Here is a 23,397-nt window from a genome sequence, read left to right as displayed (position 1 = left end):
ATCCAAGAATTCATTTATAATTACTCTAATTGATACTTGTTTCTTTGGGCTTTTTAAAATTGATTTTGATGTGTTTTTTGATATTTTGAAGATGAAGACCAAATGTTCCCGACAATCTTTGACTTCCAAAGTGCTTTATACAAAGCTTTCCAATTATTTTGGTGACAATGTGGAAGTAAGGATTGTCACTAAAATAGTAAAGAACCTTCTTAACTAATAAGTAAGAAGAACAATGAGTACAGTGTTGTGACACATCCACAATGAAACAATGAGTAAGAAGTAGATACAGCACTAGATAGTAGAATATCAGCACAGTATAACACAGATGTGGATGTGGTGATAAAGCCTTTGTTTCTATTATTTATTTAATTTGCTGAACAGTCATAAAGACAGTTATCTTCCCACGGTTAATTGTTTTAAGTCATTCCCTCTTCCAGAATGAGCATCCATTTCCATTTTACTTCTCTAATCCAATAGATAGTAACTTACTCCTGGAGATGCCAGAACTTCAACTCCTGTATGTTCTCACTTGTTATGACCTCCTTTTTCACTCTGCCCAGGCCCTCTCTCTCTCTCTCTCTCTCTCTCTCTCTCTCTCTCTCTCACACACACACACACACACACACACACAGATTTGAGTTACCTTAACATTTTGTGGCAATGATTGGTTCTGGGTCAGCCCCACAGCGATCAAAGCAATCACAGCTATGATACAGACGAAGCCAAGGATGATAACTTTATTTTTGGCACAAAATTTCTTCAGTCCAGAATCTAAAACCAAAAGCAGAACAGAAAATATAAAAAAGAAATCAACATACATCAATTTTCCTACCCTTTCTGTATAGTCTAATGCTAGCTATCCTAAGACATCAAAGATAGATACAATGATCTTTATTTATGAGGCACTTGTAAAATATTTGGCTAATAATTCAAGAACAAAAGGCTTTTTTTTTTGTAATGTGATGAGGGCCAAGACTAAGTTAGTGGCTGTCATAAAGAAAAAGGGCAGTTAGGTCTCTAATCAGATATGGAATGAGGAGAGGGAAGAATCCCAAGTTGGCAGTTTATTTAGTAGATAATGTAAGTCTATCAGGGTACAAGTAACAGATAATAAAAAGCAAGGATAGCCCTCCTCACTTTTAAAATCTACCACCAAGTGTTTTAAGATGTAAAAAAAGGTATTCAGAATACATCATCAAAGTCTCACAACACCATGACATTTCCTGGCTTGTCACACCCCTTGCATTTCAACCATATTTATGTATTCACTGGGGATAGTAGAGGCTGTGGGGTTTTGATTATTTCTTCATTCACATTATCTTATTATCTATTCTGCTCTTAGTCTCACCTTGTTGAGGGACCTGGAAAAATAAAACTTGAGGAGAATTATATAGAAGGCAAAAGTTACTTTGATCAGAATAAACAGCATATAGCTCAGGTGAACAGGAAATGGAATGGTTGCCCCATTCCCTCCACTCTGACAACTCACTCTCCTCAAATCCCCAAACTATCTCCAAATTGTTTTCCTTTGACTTTGAGGAAGAAGGCTAGAATCAAGTAATAAAGACCCAAGTGGAAATGAGATGGGTCCTCCAGAATAGACTGCACTACTCTAAGGACAGGCCATGGGATTAAAACAGCTAAAAACTGGACTCCAAGCCTCCTCCTCTTCCCCTCTTGGTCAGCAGCATGAGTACACTAAAACAGGTGTTCCTCCTCAAGCTCCTGAGCAGAAGCTTGGACTTAATCCAAAGGATTTTAATTGTATGGGTCTCCAGTCTGCATCAACTTCTAGGATATTTATCTTTAATTACAGTTGACATTAAATATTATTTTACATTAGTTTCAAGTGTACAGATAGTGGTCAGACATTTGTATAATTTACAAAGTGATTCCCCCAATGTTTCAAGAACCCATCTGGCACCATACATAGTCGTTACAATATTATTGACTATATTCCCTATACTGTCCTTTCATCCCATGACTCTTTTATAACTAAGTACCTATTTGTTCTTCTTAATTCCTTCTTTTCCACCCAGCCCCTCAATCCTCTCCCATCTGGCAACTGTCAGTTTGTTCTTTGTGTCTTATGAGTCTCTTTCTGTTTTGTTTGTTCATTTATTTTGTTCTTTAGATTCCTCATATGAGTGAAATCATATGGTATTTGTCTGTCTCTGTCTGACTTGTTCACTTAACATCTTTTAGATCCATACATTTTGTGACAAATGGTAAAATTTCATTCTTTTTATGGCCATTGTTTTTTTGTACCACCTCTTCTTTATCCAATCATTTATTGATGGGCACTTAAGTTGCTTCCATATCTTGGCAATTTAACTAATGCGGCAATGAACATCAGCATGCACATATCTTCTCAAATTAATGTTTTGGATTTCTTCAAATAAGTACCCAGAAGTGGAATTGCTGGGTCATAAGGTAGTTTTATTTTTAATTGTTTAAGGAGATCTGGCCTTGCTGGTTTGGCTCAGTGGATAGAACATCGGCCTGTGGACTGAAGGGTCCCAGGTTCAATTCTGATTAAGGGCCCAAGTTTCAGGCTCCCAATAGGGGCATGCAGGAGGCAGCTGACCATTGATTCTCTCTCGTCATTGATGTTTCTCCCTCCCTCTCCCTTCCTTTCTGAAATCAATTAATTGTTTGAGGAACCTCCATACTATTTTCCATAGTGGCCAAAATTTGCAATCCCACCAACTAGTGCACAAGATAAACCTCTAGAATCTTGAACCAGTCCTTACTCATCATATAAAACAGTATAAAATTTAGGGGGGAAGTTTTAGTAACATCATTATCTACTGCTTCCAAACAAAGGAACAATAGATGAAGTATATAGCACTTCTCACCTTCTCCACTCCCTAAAGAACCTCAATACTGTGCAGATGCCGGCTATTCCAAGTAATCCCCACACACCATGGGAAAGGGATACAGCCTAGCCAGTTTGGATCATGTATAGAGCATAGGCCTGAGGACTGAAGGGTCCAGGGTCATAGCCCTGAGGACTGAAGGATCCCAGGTTCGATTCTGGTCAAGGGCACATGCCCAGGTTGCAGGCTGGATTCCCCATAGGGGGCATGCAAGAGGCAGCTGATCAACAATTTCCTCTCATCATTGATGTTTCTATCTCTCTCTCCCTATCCTTCTCTGAAATCAATAAAAAGTATTTTAAAAAATAAAAATAAATAAAAAAGAAAAGAAAAACAAATAGATTCTAGATTAATAAAATGAAGATTAAAAAAAAGAAAGGAAGATTAATAAAATGAAGATTAAAAAAAGAAAGGAAGACAACCCCCAGTTCAGGAACAAGCCTGATTGTTCCTCATAATCTCATTCCCTCACCAGTGACTTATTTCAACAATGGATATATACCCCCAAATGGCCCATGAGACCGTAGAGGAAGTCTACTGGGGCAAGTCTAGGGAAAGAAAGGAAGCATTCTCTCTTCATTCTCAAACATTGTCCTGCCTGAATGGGATAACATGGAATGATGGCAGAACATAGATGGAGAGACTGAGTCCTTGATGGCATATTGAGCTGCAAAAACAACCAACTTTGATCCAGTCCTTCCATAAAACTCATGCTTGGACTCATAATCAGGATATTTAGTTATTTGTTTGTTTAAATACTAGTGCCCCGGTGCACAGATTCGTGCACATTAAAAGGAAATTAAATAGAAGGTGGGTGGCAGGGCAGCACTGGGCAAGACATGCCAGACACACCCTGGTGCCAACCTTCCGCAGTCCCTCCCTGGCCAGCCGCACCTGGGGTTTTGCACTGCCACTTGGGCATCTGCAGAGTGAACAGAGTCCCTCTGGCAGGTGGGGTCCCTCGGCCTGGCATGCAGGGATCAGGTTGAAACTGGCTCTCCTACATCCCCTGAAGGGTCCCGGATTGTGAGAGGGTGGTTTTCCTCTCTGGTTTTGGGGTGCAACTCCCAAGAAACCGCAGCTGCCAAGTCACTGCAGCTCAGCAGCTCCTGTGTTGAGTGTCTTCCCCCTGGTAGTCAGTGCGTGTCATAGCTACTGGCCAGTCAGCCAGTTGGAGGGTCGCTTAGCCTTTTATATATAGAGATTTTTATTGATTTCAGAGAGGAAGGCAGGAGAGAGAAATAGAAACATCAATGATGAGAGAGAATCATTGAACAGTTTCTTCCTGTATGCCCCCTACTGGGGATCAAGCCTGCAACCCAGGCAGGTACCCTGACAGGGAATCGAATGGTGACCTCCTGGTTCATAGGTCCGCATTCAACCTTTGAGGCACTGTGGCCAGGCAGAATCAGGATTTTAATACCTTGAAGCCAAAACATCCTGATACATCTAGTGTGAGAGAAATGTCCTGTTTGATGCCAGCACTCTAGAATCTGGAAAAGAGCCCCCTATGTACTACCTACCTTAGGATTCCCAAAGTTGTGGTATTGACAAACACAGCTCATAACAAGCACATGCTATGGATGAACAATTACAAATCTAATAGCTAATGGCAGCACATTGCAACAGTGTTTCTACTGTGGTGGAATTTTGAAGGCTTTACTCTCCCTCAAGCTGTTCAAAACGGTCTACCTATTTAGTTCTTTTGTTTTCATAAGTCTGACAATTGTGCTATCTCATTTTCCTTCCACATCTATCAGGACACTAGTCTTAGAATCCAGTGAAAAAAGGCCAATAAGGTCACTACTCTGGAGTTCACAATCTAGTTGGGGAGATAGATAAACTAGGATAGCAAGATATAAATAAGTGACTTCAGATCTTGATAAGTGCTACGAAGAAATTAAAACCAACAAACGTTGTACAGTGACTTGCAGTAGAGTTGGGGTGGGGAGACTCAATTGAGGGTCAGGAATGAGGATCAGGAATGCCTCTCTGAGGAGGTGACATTTGCCCTGAGATCTGGATGATGACTCAACACAAGCTACGAGCAGTAAGAACTTTCAGGAAGATGGAGCAGCAACTGTAAATGTCCTGAGGGAAGCAGCCAGGTGTCTCTAATTGTTTCTTCCTTTTCCTACTGAGCATACTTACTAACTCATTATTTTCCCTGAGCAGTTGAAAAGTGTAGTTTTCCGCATTCGCCCAGCTTTTGCAATGATATCCAAATTGTTAGAATATATTAAGTCTTTCATCATATTCTTCTTATTAAAGAAATGATATGAAAAAGAACTTTGATCAGAGAGAAAGTTTAGAATTTTCCATATACAATTTTCAAAAATTTTCAATTTTTTTTAACAACAAAAAAGTAATGGCTAAGTTTGTTTTTCTTGTAACTGACTAGATAATTACCGAAAGAAGAGTAATTAAAATACTGTTTTTATGGCCTATGGCAGGTAGTTTTCAAAGGCCCTTATCCATGCAGGAAGCCAAACTAGTCTTAGGAAGTGGTCCTAGACATGGGGCCCAGGTGGACTCATCCAGGATGTGCTCATGAAAATGGAACCACGTCGGTGACTGCCCCCTCTTCTTAGACCTTCAGAGCTCTTTTCAGATGCCCAAGACCTCTGCTACAGTCCCATTCTGTTATGGAAAATTCACAATGACTGTCTTCCCCTGAAAATCCCTTCCTTTGCCATGATCGCAGAAATGTGGTTTTTATCATACTAGTTAGTACAATGGGCAACAATTTCAAGAAACCTTTTTACCAAAAATATCTAATGGCGAAGTGTTGTGTTTTCCTTGAGTTGTACCATTATACTGGAGAACTTAAGACTATTACTCCCCTCCGCCCTTTCATGTGATTAGTGAGAAGGCTTTTCTGTTTAAGGTGAGAGAGCCGGTAGAAATTTCCTCTTCATTTAACAGAGAAACAAAACAGAAGGAAACCCAAGTTTTTTTGAGAAGAGACAGACTGATTTCAAGCTAATTAGTTATGTCAGAGGCACATCCCCCCAAAAAAAATTATTGATTCTTACAGAAACAGTCATCATGACATCCTAAAGTAAAGATTGGCTCTGACCGGCATTTTCAATGGTTAGAGAGTTGACCGAGCACCAAAGGGTCTCAGGTTCGATTCCCAGTCCAGGGCATGTACCTCCGTTGCAAATTCAATCCCCAGCCCTGTGGCATGTACCCAATCAATGTGTCTCTTTTACATTGTTGTTTCTCTCTTCCCCTAACCCTTCCTTCCACTCCTTCTGGGGGAAAAAAATCAATGGTTTAAAATATCAGGTGAGGATTAACAACAACAAAAAAAGTGAAGCTCAGAATTATTTAATTTTGTCCTTAGTCAAAATTTGGCTGTTCAGAGAAATACTAACATATCAATTTCATGATATCAAAGATGTAATGTCTTACAATTTTACTCCATTAATGAAAAGATTTGAAGTGTTGGCAGATGTAGATTTCAGGTTAAAACAAAATTTTGCTCAGCAGATTTAATGTGACTCACTAGATTGAAATAGTTTCCAATTTCTAACAGGTCATATCCGGACTAAGTTTAGCTTGTTGTATAGAGAATGAAACAGCAAACATGGACAAGCACTGGCAAATAAACAGTGTGGTGCTATGGTCCTTCCTGTGTTTACACAGCCCAGGGGTGGAACAGACTCAGAGAACGGGTCCTAATCTGGCCTTGTCATTTCCCTCAATTCCCAGAGTCAGTCTCCTCACCATCTCTGCCATCTCCCTTCCTCTCCATCAGAGAGCTCTTCTCGGTGGCAAATTGTTCTCACACTCGGGTTTTAAGGTCCTTTCTCAGGTGCTTCATTCTAGCTGCCTTAGACCCACCTTCTTCTAGGCGCTCTCTACCTCCCTGTTCCGGTCACCCCACCTCTTCTACAACAGCCCTTTCTGGTATCTCCCAGCCTATATAATTACCTTGCCTTTCTGATATTGACATTGTCAGAGTACTTTCTGATTAAAAAAAAAATCCACGCTAGCTTCCTACTGCCAGGTGAAAGCCACACTGGTCTACTTGGACCTCTCAGCCCTTATGAAATTTAAGCTCTTCCCATCTCAGCATTCCAATAAATGGATTTTTGTGCCTAAGATCATAATGCTTAACATTATGACCACTAGAATGTAAGTTCTCTGAGTGTAGGAACTCCCCCCTTCCCTCCCCACTCCAGGCTTATTTATTGCTGTATTCCCAGTTGAATGAATAAATAAATTTTGGATTCTGACTTTTTCTGAGAAATTTCTGAGATTTCCTTCCCTTGGAATTCAATTCCCCTCTTTCTCTACCAAGTCTTTTTCCTTGTCTCCTTCAAATTCAAGCTCAGTAGGAGGCTGTGTTTCCCTCCATATGCTTCAGAGCTCTGGTTGTTTTGAATATTTAATGAGCTGACCCATTTCAGTTTGGGAGTACTATTGTTGGGGAGGGGCTGTGCTTCACTCATTCTTTAGTCATTCAACAATTATTTATTGAATGTATCTGCCCTTGGCTATGAGCTATAGCAGTGAACAAAACAAATGACCCTATCCTCATGGAAGTATATTCTAGTTTGGAGGAAAAGACAATGAACAAGATAAAGAAATAAAATTTATAGTATCCATAATAATAATAAAAGGGTAATATGTTAATTAGACCAGACATCTTCCAGATGTCATTCTGGATGTCCTTCCTGTCAAAGCCAGGGCCCGACACCAGGGACTACTGCCTGCCCAGGGTAAGCCATCCAGGGTCCCGGGTGCCTGCAGCCCACCTGGAGGGAAAGCTGGCCCGGTCCCTGGTGCCTGCAGGCGGCCAGAGGGGGTAAGCCTGGGTCCCAGGTACCAGAGGAAAGCCGGTGCCAACAGCCCAGGGGAAGGAAGGCCTACTCTTACACGAATTTTCATGCATCGGATCTCTAGCATTACATAATTATAACTGCTAAGGAAGGAAAGAAAAAGAAGAGTGAGGAGGATGGTTAGGGTGATTAGAAAAGGCCCCTCTGAAATGGTGATATTGAGTATTGAGTATAAGGAGAATGCATGCATACCTCTAGGCAACTAAAGGTATTTAACACAACCAAAAATGCATGTGCAAAGGCCCTGAAATGGGACAAGGCCTGACCAGGAGGCCAATATGGCTGAGTGATGAAAGAAAGAATAATAAGATATGGTCGGGAGAGGGGGGGTAACAGGTTGCCATGCTTTGTAGAGCCTTGTAGGTTCCAGTGAGGGCTTTCCGTTACCTGACGTGATCCTATTTCTAGTAATTTGTGTAATCTACACTCAGCACTACCATGGGGGCCTTTGAAGTCCTTGAAGAGGGAGGGTGTGGCCTTTTAAGTCACACATCTTGTGAGGAAGTACTGAGGCTACCCCAGTGAGGTCAGGTCCTGGGACAACCACATAGCCAGAAGAGGGCCTGGCTCTGTGGGAGTGAAGCTTGTGCCAAGACCAGGGCTGGGAAGACTCATCAAAGAGGAGTAAACACCATCACATGAGAGGTCTTCTCTATTCCTTCTGGTCTTTGTAGCTCAGGACTAAAGAATGTTGGCTGAGAGAGCATCGTCATGGATTGCCAAGCCAATAGTCAGCAGGATCCCTTAGCAGAAAGACAAACTCCACAGACTTTTGAGAGGTGGCTCAAGTTAAACAAAACCAGACTAATTCACCTTCATTCAGTCTCTCTAAACCTCCATTTTCTCCTGTGAAAAATGGGAGTCAGAATAGTACCCTACAATAGTACCTGTTGCTAGGTAAGATTCAATGAGCTAACAATACTTAACAGCCTACACTTAGAGCCTTCACTGTATTCCAGATTCTGCTCTTAGCACTTGAAATATAGCAACTGATTTAACCCTCACCACACTCCTATGAAATAAATGTGTTACATCATTCATATCAGTTTCCTAGGACTCTCACAACAAATTACCACAAACTTAGTGACTTAAAATAACAGAAATTTATTCTCTCACTATGTGGAGGCCACAAGTCCAGAATCAAGGAGTTAACAGGGTCAAAAGTTCTGGAGATTTCTTTCTTGCCTGTTCCAGCTCCTGCTGGCTCCTGGGGTTCCTTGACTTGTGGCTACAACACTTTAAATTCTGCCTCTGTTTGTATATGGCCTTTTCCCTCCTCTTTGACTTAGCAGGGCAGCAGTCATTCAGTGGATTCAGGGCCCACCTTCAATCCAGAATGAACTTATCTTAAGATCCTTAATTACATTTGCAAACACATTGCTTCTAAATAAGGTCATAATTGTAGTTATTGTCACTTTACAAATGAGGAAACTGAGTCACAGAAAAGTAACTTGTCCAACATTACAGTTATGTAAATATTGGGATCAAGAATTAAACACAGGCATCCTGGCCCAGAGGCTAGGCTTTTCACCACTGCCCTACTCTATCCATATGACTGGAGCTTAGTATAGTGCTGTATGTGGGAGCCAATTTTATCATCCAGAAATGAAAAGGGACTGACTTTAATGTCTGGACTGGAGGGACTATATGGATTGTTGTCACTGATGACACCAGATGTTGTAACTTTTAAAATACACCAATTCTACACCTCCTAAATAAATAAATAAATAAATAAATAAATAAATAAATAAATAAGTGAATAAGTAAGTAAATAAAATAAAATAGTCTTTGGTCCCTGATAGTAAGAAGCTTACAACTAAATGCCAGATGCTGAGATTGTGATTCTCAGGGAGAGGTTGACTTGTTCAGTCATAACTCTCGCAAAGGGCAATATAAGGATTTGGTCCTAGTCTCTCCACTCCATACCACTGCTTCAAAGTCCTGCATTGGAGACATGTAGAAATAACTCGGGTTCATTCCTTCTCAGTTGATCCCATGCAAAAGAACTCACCCAAATGGAAATAGAAAAATCTTAGTCTACTTCACACACACTCTCCCCACCCCATTTTTCCCAATTAACAAATTGAGAATCAAGTTTGAGGATAAAAGTTTAATTTGGTTGGATTTTTTCCTGCCTTTTTCAAATCAAGAAAGTTAGTACATTGTCAATAAATACACAATTGCTAAAACTGTACTTCATTTGATAATGACCAGTTGGTTAAAGGGCAAGAGGCAACGGAGACTGAGGGAAAACAAGATGGACGGGCAGGAGAGACAGTCAGAGAATAAGAGCAGAAGAAAGATGTGTATTGAGGGGAATGTAAAGAGAGGTAGAGAGACAGGTAATTGAGCAAATAACTCATGTCCTGTTCCACTGATTATTTTGAACCACAGACTTCAGAGGAAGTTGTTTATTTATGATCTCTTAGTTCTACTCCTTACAATGTTAATTAGTTGGCTATTCTCAGTTCACAGTTATCTTTCCCAAGAAAGGGGGTGCATTTATCTTAAACAAGCCTGACTGATCCAGGGTGGATGCCTCAGAGGTTCAGCTTTGGTTGGGAAGAGCCAATGTAGTGACACGCTGGCAGTGGAGACCTGAATTAGGAGGTGGAGGAAAAGCTCTTCCTGCCAATCGGATTCTGCCACCCCATGCTCCCCACGCCACAGTTCTTGCTGTGGGTTGTGCTCTTCTCAGATTAGCAGTAAGTAAGTGACTTTGCACTTGGTGTGCCTGACTCTAAAAATGTTAATGACTGCAAAAATAAAATGTCAACATGGGCTCTGTATGCGGGAAATTAGGAAGCAAAAAACTCCCCTTCCCCTCTAGCCTCCTCACTTCCTCCTACCATACTCTCTACCTCCTTATCCAGAACCCTCTGGCCTCTCCTAAATTCTTTTGCCCATAGATTGCATGGAGCACAATAGGTCTTTGTGGACATTGGGGAATCCCATATTCAAATATAGGAAGAAGGCTTTTCCCTCTAAGTGATATCACTGAGACTGCAGACAGGAATTCCCTGTGTCCCAGCCAACAAGCACAACAATCTCATGTATTGATGGTCTCTGCAGTAAGCACATTGCTTCCACTAAATGAATCCTCTTCCACATCTGAAACTGAAGAATTATGCCCTGGGGACTGTACACTTTCTCAAAGCAGCTGCATTTCTCAGCAAGCCTTGGCTGTAAACAATGAAAAAGGCTGAGAAAATCTGTACTGGCCATACATCACTAGTGTTGGGGTCATGGTGGGGGTGGGGTGAACTGACCCACCCAGGTGGCCTAGACTTATAGTCCCCTGTCTTCTATACCTTACATTAATAAATCCTCTCATTTCTACCTGCTCATTTTTATACCCATGAGGTACAAAAGTCAGAAGGAACATAAAAATATTTCTGCAACAAAATACGCCATAAATAAAATAAAAAATGACATAATGGGAAAATGTTCATAACAACCATGAAATAACTGGTTTTCTTAAAATCATTAAGAAAATGACCACCCCATCTAAATAGAAAAATAGGCAAACACAATTCAAAAAAATAAATATGTATTCTCAATATAGTAAATATATTCTAATTACCCTTGAAAATGTAAATGAAAAAAATAACAAGATACGTTTATCATTTAACAGAATAGCAAATTTTAAAAGTTTGATAAACATATAATAATGTTATACACTTATTGAAAATGGCCAAAATAAAAATAAAGACATTACCACATGTTGACAAGTATTCAGAACAACTGGAACTCTTGTAAATTGCTGTTAAGAATGCAAAATGGCACAGACACTTTTAAAAGAATTTGGCAGTTTCTTATGAAGTTAAACATATACTTACACTATAATGTGGCAATCCCACTTTTAGGTATTTACCCATGAAGAGTAAGGACATATGTCTACACAAAAAAAACTATCTAAATATTTCTAATTACTTTATTCATCACCAGAAAACTCAACCAAATGCCCATCAACTAGTGAATGTACCGAAATAGTAACATAGCCATACAATGGAATTCTACTCAACAATGAAAAGGGCATAAATTATTAATAAATGCAACAACATGGATGAATCTCAAAAGCATTATGCTAAGTTAAAGAAATCAGACTCACAATACTATGTACCATATTATTGCATTTATATGATATTCTGGAAAAGGCAAAACTAAGGACAAAAAATTAAAACAGTGTGCAAAGGTGCAGAGACAGAGAATCAACTACAAAGGTCCAAAGGAATTTTTTGAGATGATAGGATACTCTTGATTGCAGTGGTGGTTAAATGACAGTTTAATAAATGTATACATTTATTAAAATTCATATAACTATACTTGAAAGAGTGAATTTTACTGAAAATTCAATAAAGAAATTGTATATATCAACAAGGATGTGGGAAAACAGTCATATCTTACATGTTAGTAGGACTACTTATAACAGCAAGACTAAAAATTACTAATGGTCCATTAATTGAGGTTTGACTGTATAAATTCTAGTACAGTTATATAATACATAATATTATGCAGGCAAGGAAAAGATTGAGATCCATGAATGCTGATTCAAACTGTGTTCAAACATTTTGTTAAGAACAATAACAGAATAATTTGTGCAGTGTGTTCTCATTGGGTAAAGGCATAAACATGCCTGAAAGGTTATATAGATTCACTAGGAGGACTCACAAGACTCAGTATGTGGTCATACTTGTGGCTAAGATTCCTTAGAGTGAAAAAATATTAAGTGAAATCAGCAAAGAGGGAAAAAATGTATAAGACTGAGTCTGGGGAAAACTAGATAGATGCAAACTTCCAATGGTCTCCCCGCAGTAGAGAATATAGGACACACTTAATTCCCCCAGCAATAAATTGTGATAACACATTTGAAATGTAGTCTGTTAGGGAAGCACACAAAGAGGGAAGCACACAGTTGCCAGGGCTTTCTTTGGGGGCCAGTCACATAGGCACCTTCCATCCAGCATACATCAATATTCCTACTCCCAAGAGGAAAGTAGGTGCCCAGCACAAATAGTCCAGGGACAGCAAGCCAATCTCTTCAGTTCTCCAGAAAGGTCAGAACCCTTCTCATATCCCAGATCCCATCACTAGCCATGGGCCAACCCAACCAACAAGCAGGTCCCCCAAGGATAGCAGTCCCAAGCCTGCATGTTAATTTCCTTCCGCACTGAACAATTCTTAATATATTTTACCACAACCCCTTTTTACTTCCTCACTCCTTTCCCTCCCTTCCCTCTTCTTCCTCTGGCCCTCCCCTATCTTGCTTTCTTCCTAATTCTCTAAGCAATTTGAAATTCTTAAAGAAATTCCTGATAATCCAGACTTTGAGTTGACGGTTTCAAGTTTGGAGTAAATGCCAAAGATTGTAGGAGCCTGGAAGATGGGCATTGGGTGAATGGGAAGTGTGTGCATTGGTGGTTTGATGTTGACTTTGCTGATTTTCTGCCCACTTTATTACCCTACTAGTCACTCAGCAACCTGGTTAGTCCAAGCAGCCATCTCTGGGTCCCCATTCATTCATTCTTTCCAGATCAATGTCATCTCTTTTGTATACTTTGAGGTAAAATGATCAGGTCTCACTTGGTCAGGTTTTGAGTAGATTTAAAGCTTTATCTTGAGGGAGTTTTGGCACCTCCTCTTAGGCACCTCTACCTGCCCACCCCTTCAGGCCTGGTCCCCCACCCCCAACTGCCCTCCCCTTCAGGCCTGATCCCCCCCAACTGCTCTCCTCTGCAGGCATGGGTCCCCCCCCCCAACTGCCCTTCCCTGCAGGTCTGATCACCCCCAATTTCACTCCTCTGCCAATCTGGTCACCCCTAACTGCCCTCCCCTGCAGGCTTGATCAACTGCCCTCCCTTGCAGACTTGGTCCTCCCAACTGTCCTCCCCTGCTGGCCATCTGTGGTGGCCATCTTGTGTCCACATGGAGGCAGTCATCTTGTGTGTTGGAGTGATGGTTAATTTGCATATTACTCTTTTATTATATAGGATAGGGACCTGGTGCACAGGTGGGGGCTGGCTGGTTTGCACTGAAGGGTGTCCTGGATCAGGGTGAGGGTTCCCTTGGGGCATGGGGTGGCCTAAGCCAGGGGCCTGTGGTGGTTTGCAGGCTGGCCATGCCCCCCAGGACCCAAGCAGAGGCCCTGGTATCTGAGATTTATTTATCTTCTATAATTGAAATTTTCTAGCCTTCAATGATTCCATGTGTCTCAAAATAAAAGTCAAACTCTTTAACAACAATTTTAAGGCTATGTTCCCACACAATTCAGGTAAGTTCAAGATATTAGTCTCTAAATTGGTTCTTCTTTTTTCACATCCTTATTCCTTGTACAATGCTCCTGGTTCTTCTGCTTAAAACACTCTTTTTTCCTCTATTCTTTATCTAGCTAACTCCAAATTGAGGAAATTGAGGCTGAGAGTCATCAATTTATGTGTCACAGCTTCTAGGAAGTCTTCCTGAAAGTCTCTTGCCCCTCTTCTAATGATGAATTAAATCTATGCATCTGTCTCAGCACCCCTCCCACAATACTACCATAGCCTTTCACTAGTGTCAGTCTCTTGGAGGAGAACACCTTGAGAACAGAGTGTACCTTTTAGATCTCCAGAAACCATCAAAGGTCTGTCCTATGTCATTATTATTCCCTATGTCAGTTGAATAAATGAATGGATAAGATTGATTTGAATTTTTATACACAATGGTTTCCATCAAGAAAAGGGGGGTGGATTTATTTGATTGTTACAAATGTGTTTTAACTTCTCAACTCCATGGTTCTATTTTTAGTGAGCTGCCAGGCAACCTCAACTTCAGTTTGCATGTGTTGTAGGAAGCAAAGAGGACAGATGTTTGGGCAGTAAATCCCAAACCTGGATCCCAGAGCTTAGTCATAAACTCCATGGAATATTTTCTCACTGAATTACCAAAAATAATAGACTCAAATGATATTTTACAATAGAAGGAACCACACATTTAGTCCTTTTTAAGCAACCATGGTTAACTCTGCAATTGTTTTGAAAAAATAAGTCACTCTAATTAAATAGAGGCAATACATTGGGTAATAATGCATCTCCTTATTTATGACTATAATGACTTAATAGGATGGCATTGCAACTCTGCCTTTTACTAGCTGTGTGGCTTGGGCAAGTTACTTAACCTTTCTAAATTCTATCACTTACGTTGGAAAACCAATGTGAGGACATAGTGAGCTCTGTATGAAAGGAGTGATTAGAGAGATCCCAACCAGTCCCATGGCCTCAGTGACTACTATTCTTATGTGGAAAATACTCTAATTTATATTTAGTACAGATTTATGTGTTCTTGACCTTTCAGCTGCCCCCTCAACCTTTTAGCTTGGATAATTCATAGGCACCTCAAACCTATTCTGCCCAAACAGAATTCATGCTTTCCCCCTCCTCCCACACCTATTCCTCCTATAGCTTTCCATATCTCAGTATCTAGAGCTCAGTGAACTTCTCTATTAGTCATCCAGTTGTAACACCAAAAACAATGTCATCTTCCTCCATTCCCTCCTCACCCTGGCCCTTCACATCCAGGCAACCCACTCATTCAGCAAATGTTACTGAGACCTTGCATCCAGTCCCGAGAGTATGTCTCCCAAAGATTCTGATGCCCACCCCTCCGCCAGCACACCGCCCCCTTCTTAATGCAACCACCACCACCACCACCTCCCACAGCACGGCCCTAGCTGGTCTCCCTGCATCCACTCTTGCCTCTTGACAATTTGCTTTCCACACTGCAGCCAGAGCGATCTTTTTAAAGTGTCTACAATAATCACATCACCCACTAGTTTCTTAAAATACTTCTTAGCCCCCCCATTACTTTAGAATAAGGACCAAAGTCCTTCATGTAAACCACAGGCTCTACATGTTCTGTCCCTCCTGGGTTTCTAGCCTCTTATTCACCATTTCCTCACTCTTCACATTTCACAACTTTTCCCCCCACTTTTTTGGTATCTGTGATTCTTTACCATATAATTCCAATAGAATAAAATTTTAATCCCCACTTCACCATTCCACCTCTGTCAAAGGGTCCTAGAGCAGTTTTTCACTCTCCCTGGAATAGTCTTCTCCCACTCCCTTTGCTTATCTATTTTCTGCTCAGCCTTCAGATTTCAGCTAAAAAGTCACTTCCTCGAGGATGCCTCAGAGACCCCATCCCATGAATCCCATACTAGCTGCATTCCTCATATCACTCTAAATTTGTACTTCATATTACTCTAAACTCATTCTTTATATCACTCATTCTTCATACCTCTAAGGCCATTGTAATTAGTTATCTACATGTTTAAGTGTGCCACCACACCAGTCATTCTCAATCCTGGCTGCACATAGATTCACTGGGGAACTTCATGGAAAATACAAATTCCAGAGTCCCACCCCAGACTAATTAAATATGAATCACTGAGGTGGAGTCTCCTCTTTGCTATTTTTTAATGGTTTCATGGTGCATCTAATGTGCAGCCAAGGTTGAGAACCACTGATTCAAAGCGGGAAAGACCATGTCTGCTTATCAGTAGTCACTCAATAAATTATAACTGTAGTTACGTCTATTGTTGTTATTATGATGGTCAATTTGCTATGATTAAAATCATAACTTTTTTCATATTTTTGGCATCTGTTATTCCAAGCAAATAAAGTTGTAACAACAAAATCATCTTCTTAGAATTCAGAAAGTTTTTCTATTTTTCTGTCTACATAGAGCTTCAATTAAGGACTTTGCCAGAATACACTAGACATAATGTTTTCACAAGCCACATCTCCAAAGTGGAACAAAATACAGCATATTAAGAAATTCAGTTCTTATCATGCAACTTCTTTTTGTGTAATTATGTATCAATAACCATCGTGCCTTTCTAATTTTATAATGACATGAGTTAATTAGATTGACCACTGCCTGCTCATTTGGCTTTTACTCTTCTCTATTACAGATTTTCTCTCCTATTTGACTTTACTCTTCTCTATTACAGATTTTCTCTCCTATAACTGGACCTATTTTACTAAGCAAAGATCAACCCCACTCCCTATTCTGGCTTAGTGGTTAAGACGGAAGTTTCTTCGGCTTGTAGTTTTCTTGTTCAAAGAACCTTCTAAAAATGTAGTTTCTGTAACCCAGTTTTCAACCATTAACTTGCTCAGAATCACCTGAAAGACTTGTAAAAATAGGAACTGCTGGGCCCCAACCTCAGAGTTTCTGATTCAGTCTGTCTGGGGTGAGACCAGAGAATTTGCATTTCTACCAAGTTGCCAGGTAATGCTGCTGCTGCTGCTGCTGGTCCACAGACCACACTTTGAAAACCACTGTTTTAACTCATAATTCACTAGCTACACCCTAGTTAATGACTGATAATTTTTTTAAAAAATAGAGAAGAGCAGCTGTGAGGCCTTTTAGGGGTACAATGGGTGAAGACTCCCCAGTTTATTCTTTACATTTAAAGCATGACCATCAGCCTTTCTCCAGGGTTTCAGAGGGATTTTCTACATGCAATTTTTTTTAAACAAGTCAACATAACTCGCTCTTTTTATGAGAAAGAGATTATGAAGGTATGTGGGGCCAGCACACCACCCATCAGTTCCTAACGGGCAGTTCCCTCAGCCAGCTTTGTGAATTCACCTTCAGGATTGTTGAACACAAGGGTGGGAGGAGGACTGAAATAGCAGCTATGGAATTTCTAAGAAGTTCTTCAAAGAAGCAAGCTTCAAAATCACTTTGGGAGGAAAGGGTAGGATAAGGAATTCTAAGTCACCCCAAAGGAAGTTACTGAGCCCAATGCCAGCACCCTGGCAAATTGCCAGGCAGGGGAGCAAGCCGCTATCCCTGGAATAAACAGCCAGTGAACAGAATTTAACCTTTGCAGTTGCTCACTATGCCAATGTGATGCATTCAGATGCATACAACAACACATCCTCATTCTCCAAGGGGAGCAACTGGGATACGACAGGTTTCCTGTGCTGCCTCATTTAGGAGCTTGTGGGGCACTCTTAGGGTGACCAAACTGTTCCACTTTGTCCAGGACCATCCTGCTTTTAGCATTTTCTTCAGATCCCCATCTTCTCTAATTACCCTCTCTCTTGTACCATTCCCACTCAACCTCATTGCTACCTTCTTTGCAACTACCAGGTATACAGGTACCCTCCCCTCCAAGATGCACTCTCTCCTGGTGTGGTAGGCAGTTAGACAGACATGAGCAGAGCAAGGAGATAGGCCAGAGACAGGTCACTAGGGCAGAAAGCTATAGGTGCCTAACCACGGGCAAAACTGGGAAAACAAGGACCTTCTCCCAAGGTGACCTTTCTTCCTCTAGCATATCACTGGTCATTCAATTTAGACCCCTTGACTTTTCCTTCCTAGAGTTAACATCTAGGCCTCAGTTGTATTTCAGCTCCAGGCCCAGAAAAGCAGCAAAACCCGGCAGATGACGCCAGGATTAGATACATTGACTACCCACAGATCTGGTGCCAACCAATCAGCAGAGATGGACCCTGAAAGGCCACACCTGGAAATCTGATGAATATTCTATTGAGATCCTCCCCTGGGACTTCCCCTAAAATCTCCACTCTTAAAAGCCCTTGGGACAAGGACCCTGGGCGCCCTGGCTCCTGCCCTCCCTTTCTCCCCAACCCCATATCCCTACCCCTGGCGCCAGTCAGTACCTTTACCTTCCTCTCTCCTAAATTCCAAGGGCCCCTTCTTTTGCTTCTGTAACTTGTTTACTGGGCCCATTTCTTCTTCTGCTTACTTCTACCTCTGTGACTTTCTAAAGTTTTAGTCTTGGCTCTTTCCTAGCCAGAACTCAAGTACCAAGGTTGCTGAACCAAGATCCAGTCTGGATATAGCTTTTTAAGATGAAAAAAATCTCAAAGTTGAAAGGATTCTTAGAATTCACACATTCCAAGGTTCCTAGTCCTGACTGAACAGGACAGTCACTTGGGACTTTTTCCAGCCCTATCCAGGCAATTGCATTAAAATCTCTGGGGGCAGGGCCCAGGCACTGGTCATTTTTAAAGCAGTCACGTGATTCTAATGTATAGCCAAACTTTCGAACTTCTACGTTGCCAATCCAGTTCTACAAAATTCTTAGGTATTACCGCGTTTCCGTAGTGTAGTGGTTATCACGTTCGCCTCACAAAATTCTTAGGTATTTAACTTCTGCAGTAAATAAACTGTTCTAATGGGGACAAAAGAGCATGTCCATGTAGTAGGGGCCATTGCCAAACATCTGTAATTGCTAAGAAGCTCTTATCTTGACCCAAGATTTTATTTCATTCCAACTTCCACTCATTGATCCCAGCTCTAAGCTATGAAACAAAACAGAGTATATTTACTTCTTTAATAAATTTTTTTTTCACATTCTCAAAGATAGCCAGTATATGAATCCCATCCTCAAGTTCCTTGTCTTGAGGCTAAGTAACCCAGCTCCATTACCATTCTTTACATAACAAAATTGCCAGATCTCATCTCCCTAATTACCCTCTATTTCATGCCCTGTTTGTTAATATCCCTCTCAAACACACTGCTCTAAACTAAGGATGATACAAATATAGTGCAGTTATTACATTCTTAATCTGGAAACTTAACTTTAATTGGCACCCCCTAATATGTCTAGTTATTTTAGATACTCATATTGAGATTTTGTGGTTAGGTAAAATCTAGAGATATTTTTCACATGAACCTCCAAGTCAGGATTCTCACCCCGTGTGTATCATTTAAATGTCAACCTCATGGCTCCAGCCCATCTTTCCAGCTTGATGATACTTGATTATTTTATGTAATACATTGTATGCTCACTAAAAAACTATATATGGTTGGCAGATTTGCTAAACATGCTATATATCTCTTCATCCAAATTACTGATAAATTATGCCTTATAAAACTGGGAAAAGGACAGAACCTTATGGTATATTCCCCTAATAACCTATCTTCAAGGTGAATTTCAAACCATTTGTCAACAGGATATAGCCATGATTTGTGCCAATACCAAATCTCTTGATTGATTCTTATCCCGTCCATATTTCTCCAAGTCATCTTTAAGCATATCATGAAAGGCTCTGTAATACATTTTCTCATGTTGAAGTACTTATAAGTAAGATGATAAAATATCTGTAATTTGTTTTAAAATATTCCAATACCAACAACAAAAACACTTGGTGGAGGGGAAAGTAATAGAGGAAACAAAAATCTCAGGATATTGCTAATTATTGAATATGGGTAAGTGGGTATATAAAGTGTATTATACTATTCTCTTCCTCTTCTTTGAAATTTTATGAAACTAAAAAAATTTCAGGAACCTCTTGCTATAAAACTGGCATAATTTATTAAATCTAGCACCCTCCTACACATCTTTTAAATTGGAATAACTTGATATGCCCTGATTTAGCAAATCCAAGCCAGTTTTAAGTGATGCTAACAATTTTCCATGTTTACTTCAAGATTTTCTGAGAACCAACTTCATGTGGAGTTTCCTGAATCTGTCCATTCCATATTTTATGATTTAGGTGAATAACTCTGAGAGTTTACAGAGCATCGTCTTTGTAAAGTTCTTAAAGTCATTTAGAAAAGTTAGGGGCTCTCAATAACTTCCCACCTGGTTCAACGACTTCTTAATGATGCATATTTTACTTTTAATTGATTGAGCTACATTTTTCTAGAATGAAGCAAATAGAAGTTCAGATGTTCCAATTTCTTTGCATGATCCATTACATTGTGTCTCCCTCTTCCTGTTCATGTCTTAGCACTGAACCGTCACTAAAATAACATTTTTTGTTATCTTTAGCATTTTTTCCTGCATGCTTCATCTCCAAATGTCTAAACATTCTTCTCAGTTACTTGCCATCTTTTTTCTCTGTTGTACAAATCCTTAGGGGAAACTTTTTCTTTCATAAAGTCATGGTCATCATAGAAATTTTTAGAAAATAAAGAAATATGTGAAAGAAAATTAAACTTACCCATGATTTCTGAGCTTCTTATCAAAGTCCCTCTGATCAAATAAATGTTTTAAATGCCTTTCACTTTTCTTACCAATTAAGATACTTATGATTTCATAATCATATTCCTCGTTTGGTTGATATTTCACTTTTAGGCTCTTATCTTTTTGAGCCATATTCTTTAGCAAATCTGAGTATGAGATCTCACCTATCAGCTTTCTGATTTTTTTTTTTTTTAAATCTGCCTGTTTAGAAAATGAGGCCATGTGTCTGGTTGCCTTATACAATATTTTCCTCCTTCAGGACTATTAATGCCTAAATGAACTACCATCTTAACCACAACTTTCTTTTGAATCAGAGTTAAATCAAGGAAGAAGGGTACCAATATCTTTGTCTAATTTGTATAAACTATCTGCAAGAACCTTGTCAGGTGGCTCAGTTGGAGTGTCGTCCTGTGCACCAAAAGGTTACAAGTTCCATCCCCAGTCGGGCATGTACAGGAGGCAGCTGATCGATGTTTCTTTCTCACATTGGTGTTTCTCTCTCTGTCCCTCTTCTTCTCTAATATCAATTTAAAAACAAACAAACAAACAAGCCCTGACCCGTTTGGCTCAGTGAATAGAGCCAAGGTTTTGATTCCAATCAAGAGCAAGTACCTTGGTTGCGGGCACATCCTCAGTAAGGGGTGTGCAGGAGGCAGCTGATCAATGTTTCTCTCTCATCAATGTTTGTAACTCTCTATCACAAACAAACAAACAAACAAATATATCCTTAGGTGAGGATTAAAAAAGGAAAAGTATCTTCAAAGAAAATCAGAAATTTTTTACATGCTTTATTTTTGGAAAATTAGGTTCCCATTATATATCTAGATAAAGAACAGTGTTTCAGAATTTCATAACTGAATGGGGCTAGGGTCGGAGATAATGGAGGAAAGTATTGCCAACATCTATTGAGGCTTTCTTTGCATTTACTATTCTTAAAGGTCCTGTAAGATAAGTACTGTTTTAATCTCTGTTTTACAAATAAGGAAAATGCACATGAGATAGAGATAGAGTAAGTAAGTTCACCAAGAACAGGGTGGTAGAATTTCTTCAAAATACTAATATAGTTTGCAAAACCCTCTGTTAGTTGAAGTATTCCATTGATAGTCTATTTAGCTTCTGTCCTTGCTTTGTAACTTGTAATAGAAACAGTGGGGTAGTTTATCCTATACTCATACAACAATGTCCTTTTCACTCTCCCTTCTTTGTATTATTACCCAAAGCCCTTCATGGAGCTGCCAATCTTATGTTTCTGTATATTTATACAGACAAGCAATATCTTTAACATTCCCTCTCTGTCCTAAAACATCCATGTCTTTGAATAAGAATGACTTTATTGCCCTTAATCAGTTAGGAGCCCATCATTCTAAGCCTTTTGTGACATGTGGAACCTCCAGTTTAGTATGTAGAGTAGAAGTAGCATATCAATTTTAATATGTTAAACTTTGATCTGAAAAAAAATGCAAATAGTCAAAATAAAGCTTAAAATACTAAACTGAATAAATTTCCCTAAAAGTTGTATCAATGAATCACATATGTACTCTCCTTTTTCTCTCTCAGTTCTTTTTCTGGAAATTAATAGTTTGTTATGCTTCACATTGGATGCGAAATAAATGGGGGAGAGGGGAGCAAAACAAAAGCTAGAAGTTACTAGATTGGGATCTTAATTAAGTCACATTCTCAACTTTTGTTTCCTCAACTGTAAAATGAGAATTAATGGTAATACCTGCTTGACAACTAGGGTTGGTAAGAGGATTAAATTTAATTAAAGAATGTATAAGAAGCTGCCCTGTGAACTGTAAATTCATTTGATTATGATGTTTATGATACTGATGATTATAGTTCACAAGGCCATGACTTCATTTGTAACCAATATATAAAACCAAATATGTAAATATACAATAACCAAGTAACCAGAGTTTTTTATATCTGTAAATGGTGTTGAAAAGTTTTAAATTTCCCAAATTTCCAGGATTCCTTTTTTCCTCGTGATAGGAAAGTCTAGAGTGGCCCAACTGGCATGGCTCAGTGGTTAAGTGTCCACCTATCAACTAAGAGGTCACAGTTTGATTCCCAGTCAGGGAAAATGCCCAGATTGTGGGCTTAACACATTAATCCCCATCAGGGGCCATGCAGGAGGCAGCTGATCAGTGATTCTCTCTCATCACTGATGTTTCTATCTCTCCCTCTTCCTTCCTTTCTGAAATCAATAAAAATATGTTGTTGTTTTTTAAAGGAAATTCTAGGGTGGATGAGAAGATTCCTGTCACTTTGACATTTGCCAGCTTTTGCTGCTAACAGAGGGAACTGGGGAGCCAGAATCTAGGACTAAGCCTGGCTTGGTGGGTACTGGCCCTGAGTTGCCCTCTTCCTTGGAGAGCAACAACAGCCTCAAATTCTATCATCAGGGTTCACTTTCTCAGGCAAAGAAGTGGAATGCAATCAGGAAGCAGGGGAAACCCACACCTTCTCCCTCCCCTGCTGGTCCTGCCCCTTCCTCCAGGCTTGCCTTGCAGGATCCTTTCAAGGCAATATAGAAGTCCTTGAGCTCAAATTACCCTCTATCATCCATTGCTTCTCACTCTACTGATTTCCAATTTGAGGGGGTTAAAGAAGAAATACCTCTGGTGGCCTGAAAAGGAGCTGTGTGGTCCTTCACACCTTAGAGTGAATTGTTGAGATGGAC

The 23,397-nt window shown here is 39.9% G+C and overlaps 1 protein-coding gene across 3 annotated transcripts in view; it reads right to left on the bottom strand.

Moving 5' to 3' along the window:
• Positions 1-23,397, bottom strand: part of ENTPD1 (ectonucleoside triphosphate diphosphohydrolase 1) — a 92,008-nt gene that overhangs the window by 41,904 nt on the left and 26,707 nt on the right. For all 3 annotated transcript variants that reach the window (XM_084903521.1, XM_084903522.1, XM_084903520.1), the window contains exon 2: positions 644-771. In XM_084903521.1, coding sequence (XP_084759647.1) covers positions 644-771 — 128 coding nt within the window. The remainder of the gene's footprint in view (positions 1-643; positions 772-23,397) is intronic.

This window comes from Pipistrellus hanaki (genome assembly GCF_964339955.1).
Source record: "Pipistrellus hanaki genome assembly, chromosome: 14".
Lineage (NCBI taxonomy): Eukaryota > Metazoa > Chordata > Mammalia > Chiroptera > Vespertilionidae > Pipistrellus > Pipistrellus hanaki.
Note: the sequence above shows the minus strand (reverse complement) of the source record. Positions and strands in the feature narration are given on the sequence as shown.